Source organism: Hyla sarda, assembly GCF_029499605.1.
Source record: "Hyla sarda isolate aHylSar1 chromosome 1 unlocalized genomic scaffold, aHylSar1.hap1 SUPER_1_unloc_16, whole genome shotgun sequence".
In the NCBI taxonomy this organism is placed as follows: Eukaryota; Metazoa; Chordata; class Amphibia; order Anura; family Hylidae; genus Hyla; species Hyla sarda.
Genome location: NW_026607577.1, coordinates 150,118 through 156,844, shown reverse-complemented (window position 1 = coordinate 156,844; position 6,727 = coordinate 150,118). Strand labels below are relative to the sequence as shown.

The 6,727-nt window shown below is 43.7% G+C and overlaps 1 protein-coding gene across 1 annotated transcript in view; it reads left to right on the top strand.

The window, feature by feature from the left end:
* Nucleotides 1-3,939: 3,939 nt before the first annotated feature.
* The window catches only part of LOC130298017 (zinc finger protein 585A-like), a 47,854-nt gene continuing 45,066 nt past the window's right edge, over nucleotides 3,940-6,727 (top strand). Inside the window, exons 1-3 of the mRNA XM_056550899.1 lie at nucleotides 3,940-4,003; nucleotides 4,082-4,229; nucleotides 4,802-4,981. Coding sequence (XP_056406874.1) covers nucleotides 4,152-4,229; nucleotides 4,802-4,981 — 258 coding nt within the window. The 5' untranslated portion in view covers nucleotides 3,940-4,003; nucleotides 4,082-4,151. The remainder of the gene's footprint in view (nucleotides 4,004-4,081; nucleotides 4,230-4,801; nucleotides 4,982-6,727) is intronic.

Genomic DNA, 6,727 nt, shown 5'->3' with positions numbered 1-6,727 from the left:
TGTGTACACATACAGCTCAGCTACATGTACATTACACATATACAGCTCTACTGTGTACACATACAGCTCAGCTACATGCACATTACACATATACAGTTCTACTGTGTACACATACAGCTCAGCTACATGTACATTACACATATACAGCTCTACTGTGTACACATACAGCTCAGCTACATGTACATTACACATATACAGCACTACTGTGTACACATACAGCTCAGCTACATGTACATTACACACATACAGCTCTACTGTGTACACATACAGCTCAGCTACATGTACATTATACATATACAGCACTACTGTGTACACATACAGCTCAGCTACATGTACATTACACATATACAGCTCTACTGTGTACACATACAGCTCAGCTACATGTACATTACACATATACAGCTCTACTGTGTACACATACAGCTCAGCTACATGTACATTACACATATACAGCTCTACTGTGTACACATACAGCTCAGCTACATGTACATTACACACAGCACTACTGTGTACACATACAGCTCAGCTACATGTACATTACACATATACAGCTCTACTGTGTACACATACAGCTCAGCTACATGTACATTATACATATACAGCACTACTGTGTACACATACAGCTCAGCTACATGCACATTACACACAGCTCTACTGTGTACACATACAGCTCAGCTACATGTACATTACACATATACAGCTCTACTGTGTACACATACAGCTCAGCTACATGCACATTACACATATACAGCTCTACTGTGTACACATACAGCTCAGCTACATGCACATTACACATATACAGCTCTACTGTGTACACATACAGCTCAGCTACATGTACATTACACATATACAGCTCTACTGTGTACACATACAGCTCAGCTACATGTACATTACACATATACAGCTCTACTGTGTACACATACAGCTCAGCTACATGTACATTACATATATACAGCTCTACTGTGTACACATACAGCTCAGCTACATGCACATTACACATATACAGCTCTACTGTGTACACATACAGCTCAGCTACATGTACATTACACATATACAGCTCTACTGTGTACATATACAGCTCAGCTACATGTACATTACACATATACAGCTCTACTGTGTACACATACAGCTCAGCTACATTACATATATACAGCTCTACTGTGTACACATACAGCTCAGCTACATGCACATTACACATATACAGCTCTACTGTGTACACATACAGCTCAGCTACATGTACATTACACATATACAGCTCTACTGTGTACACATACAGCTCAGCTACATGTACATTACACATATACAGCTCTACTGTGTACACATACAGCTCAGCTACATGTACATTATACATATACAGCTCTACTGTGTACACATACAGCTCAGCTACATGTACATTACACATATACAGCTCTACTGTGTACACATACAGCTCAGCTACATGCACATTACACATATACAGCTCTACTGTGTACACATACAGCTCAGCTACATGCACATTACACATATACAGCTCTACTGTGTAGTGTTGCTCACGAATATTCGCAATTGAAATATTATTCGCGAATATCGCATATTCGCGAATTCGCGAATTTCGCGAATATAGCGCTATATATTCGTAATTACGAATATTCGTTTTTTTTTTTCACAGTACACATCACAGTGATCACCCCTCTCTGCTTCCAGCTTGTGTGGTGTAAAGAAGGCTCTAATACTACTGTGTGAGACTGGCGCGCGAAAAATCGCATATGCGAAAATTCGCATATGCTAATTTTCGCATATGCGAATTTTCGCGTACACTAATTTTGTATATGCTAACATTGATATATGTTAATTTTCGCATATGCGAATGTTCGCATATGCGAAAATAAAACGAGAATATAACGAATATGCGAATATTCGCGAATATATGACGAATATTTGTCCATATATTCGCGAATATTCGCGAATTCGAATATGGCCTATGCCGCTCAACACTACTACTGTGTACACATACAGCTCAGCTACATGCACATTACACATATACAGCTCTACTGTGTACACATACAGCTCAGCTACATGCACATTACACATATACAGCTCTACTGTGTACACATACAGCTCAGCTACATGTACATTACACACATACAGCTCAGCTACATGTACATTACACATATACAGCTCTACTGTGTACACATACAGCTCAGCTACATGTACATTACACATATACAGCTCTACTGTGTACACATACAGCTCAGCTACATGCACATTACACATATACAGCTCTACTGTGTACACATACAGCTCAGCTACATGCACATTACACATATACAGCTCTACTGTGTACACATACAGCTCAGCTACATGTACATTACACATATACAGCTCTACTGTGTACACATACAGCTCAGCTACATGTACATTACACATATACAGCTCTACTGTGTACACATACAGCTCAGCTACATGTGCATTACACATATACAGCTCTACTGTGTACACATACAGCTCAGCTACATGTACATTACACATATACAGCTCTACTGTGTACACATACAGCTCAGCTACATGTACATTACACATATACAGCTCTACTGTGTACACATACAGCTCAGCTACATGTACATTACACATATACAGCTCTACTGTGTACACATACAGCTCAGCTACATGTACATTACACATATACAGCTCTACTGTGTACACATACAGCTCAGCTACATGTGCATTACACATATACAGCTCTACTGTGTACACATACAGCTCAGCTACATGTACATTACACATATACAGCTCTACTGTGTACACATACAGCTCAGCTACATGTACATTACACATATACAGCTCTACTGTGTACACATACAGCTCAGCTACATGCACATTACACATATACAGCTCTACTGTGTATACATACAGCTCAGCTACATGTACATTACACATATACAGCTCTACTGTGTACACATACAGCTCAGCTACATGTACATTACACATATACAGCTCTACTGTGTACACATACAGCTCAACTACATGCACATTACACATATACAGCTCTACTGTGTACACATACAGCTCAGCTACATGTACATTACACATATACAGCTCTACTGTGTACACATACAGCTCAGCTACATGTACATTACACATATACAGCTCTACTGTGTACACATACAGCTCAGCTATATGTACATTACACATATACAGCTCTACTGTGTACACATACAGCTCAGCTACATGCACATTACACATATACAGCTCTACTGTGTACACATACAGCTCAGCTACATGCACATTACACATATACAGCTCTACTGTGTACACATACAGCTCAGCTACATGTACATTACACATATACAGCTCTACTGTGTACACATACAGCTCAGCTACATGCACATTACGCATATACAGCTCTACTGTGTACACATACAGCTCAGCTACATGTACATTACACATATACAGCTCTACTGTGTACACATACAGCTCAGCTACATGCACATTACGCATATACAGCTCTACTGTGTACACATACAGCTCAGCTACATGCACATTACACATATACAGCTCTACTATGTACACATACAGCTCAGCTACATGCACATTACACATATACAGCTCTACTGTGTACACATACAGCTCAGCTACATGCACATTACACACAGCTCTGCTGCAGACATATATAACACACACATACACAGCTCTGCACCACGCACATCACACACACACAGCTCTGCTGCATACACATAACTTCAGCTCATCCAGCAGCGATCACAACCAGCACAGCAGAGTCCTGCATACACTGAGCAGATGAGCCTAGAGCAGCAGCCCCTGATCATGTGACTCCTCCTCCTCCATGTGACTGATCACATGACGGTGACATCATCGCAGGTCCTGTAAGCACACGGCTCCCGTACTGTCTGCAGGTGGAGGTATATACGGTTGTGGTGACATCAGGAGCGCTGGGGGAGGGGACATTACTATTAACCCCTTCAGGTACACAAAGAAGAAGATCACAGGATCCAGAACTTTCTGTGTATTTGTCTCTTTCTTTCTCTGTTGTTGTTTCTATTAGCAGCCGCCATTTCTCATCGTCTCCTCTTCTTCCCTTCAGGTTTCTCCAATCCAGGATCCTCTGCTGATATCTTCTATATAAGAGAATTCTCCTGGATGACCCATCAACCATGGAGGGAGACAGGAACAAGATGGCCGACAGGATCATAAACCTCACCCTACAGATACTCTTCCGGCTTACTGGAGAGGTGAGGGATTCTGGGAGTGATGTCACATGACCTCATTCTTATCTATGTAATAACAGATGGATATGACTGGAGAGGTGAGGGATTCTGGGAGTGATGTCACATGACCTCATTCTTATCTATGTAATACCAGATGGATATGACTGGAGAGGTGAGGGATTCTGGGAGTGATGTCACATGACCTCATTCTTATCTATGTAATAACAGATGGATATGACTGGAGAGGTGAGGGATTCTGGGAGTGATGTCACATGACCTCATTCTTATCTATGTAATAACAGATGGATATGACTGGAGAGGTGAGGGATTCTGGGAGTGATGTCACATGACCTCATTCTTATCTATGTAATAACAGATGGATATGACTGAAGAGGTGAAGGATTCTGGGAGTGATGTCACATGACCTCATTCTTATCTATGTAATAACAGATGGATATGACTGGAGAGGTGAGGGATTCTGGGAGTGATGTCACATGACCTCATTCTTATCTATGTAATAACAGATGGATATGACTGGAGAGGTGAGGGATTCTGGGAATGTATGTAGTGATATTAATGTGTCTCTCCATACACAGGATTACACAGTAGTGAAGAAGTCCTCTAGTGGGCGCTGTCGGGCCCCTGTGTATGAAGAATGGGGAAGAACCCTGAGCCCAATCCCGGGGCCCCCACCTCACTCCCTGATACATGAGGAAATGGATGAACAGAAGATCCGAGAACTCATCAACAAGATGGTGGAGCTGCTGACTGGAGAGGTGACCCTGCTGGGACATTATACAGTAATGGAGGGTCTGGTGATGACTGGAGAGGTGACACTGCTGGGACATTATACAGTAATGGAGGGGTCTGGTGATGACTGGAGAGGTGACACTGCTAGGACATTATACAGTAATGGAGGGGTCTGGTGATGACTGGAGAGGTGACACTGCTGGGACATTATACAGTAATGGAGGGGTCTGGTGATGACTGGAGAGGTGACACTGCTGGGACATTATACAGTAATGGAGGGGTCTGGTGATGACTGGAGAGGTGACACTGCTGGGACATTATACAGTAATGGAGGGGTCTGGTGATGACTGGAGAGGTGACACTGCTGGGACATTATACAGTAATGGAGGGGTCTGGTGATGACTGGAGAGGTGACACTGCTGGGACATTATACAGTAATGGAGGGGTCTGGTGATGACTGGAGAGGTGACACTGCTGGGACATTATACAGTAATGGAGGGGTCTGGTGATGACTGGAGAGGTGACACTGCTGGGACATTATACAGTAATGGAGGGGTCTGGTGATGACTGGAGAGGTGACACTGCTGGGAATGCTGGGACATTATACAGTAATGGAGGATTCTGGTAATGACTGGAGAGGTGACACTGCTGTGCCATTATACAGTAATGGAGGGGTCTGGTGATGACTGGAGAGGTGACACTGCTGTGCCATTATACAGTAATGGAGGGGTCTGGTGATGACTGGAGAGGTGACACTGCTGGGAATGCTGGGACATTATACAGTAATGGAGGGGTCTGGGGATGACTGGAGAGGTGACCCTGCTGGAACATTATACAGTAATGGAGGGTCTGGTGATGACTGGAGAAGTGACACTGCTGGGAATGCTGGGACATTATACAGTAATGGAGGGGTCCGGTGATGACTGGAGAGGTGACACTGCTGGGACATTATACAGTAATGGAGGGGTCTGGAGATGACTGGAGAGGTGACACTGCTGGGACATTATACAGTAATGGAGGGGTCTGGTGATGACTGGAGAGGTGACACTGCTGGGACATTATACAGTAATGGAGGAGTCTGGTGATAACTGGAGAGGTGACACTGCTGGGACATTATACAGTAATGGAGGAGTCTGGTGATAACTGGAGAGGTGACACTGCTGGGACATTATACAGTAATGGAGGGGTCTGGAGATGACTGGAGAGGTGACACTGCTGGGACATTATACAGTAATGGAGGGGTCTGGTGATGACTGGAGAGGTGACACTGCTGGGAATGCTGGGACATTATACAGTAATGGAGGGGTCTGGTGATGACTGGAGAGGTGACACTGCTGGGACATTATACAGTAAAGGAGGGGACTGGTGATGACTGGAGAGGTGACACTGCTGGGACATTATACAGTAATGGAGGGGTCTGGTGATGACTGGAGAGGTGACACTGCTGGGACATTTTACAGTAATGGAGGGGTCTGGGGATGACTGGAGAGGTGACACTACTGGGAATGCTGGAACATTATACAGTAATGGAGGGGTCTGGTGATGACTGGAGAGGTGACACTGCTGGGACATTATACAGTAATATAGGGGTCTGGTGATGACTGGAGAGATGACACTGCTGGGACATTATACAGTAATGGAGGGGTCTGGTGATGACTGGAGAGGTGACACTGCTGGTACATTATACAGTAATGGAGGGGTCTGGTGATGACTGGAGAGGTGACACTGCTGGGACATTATACAGTAATGGAGGGTCTGGTGATGATTGGAGA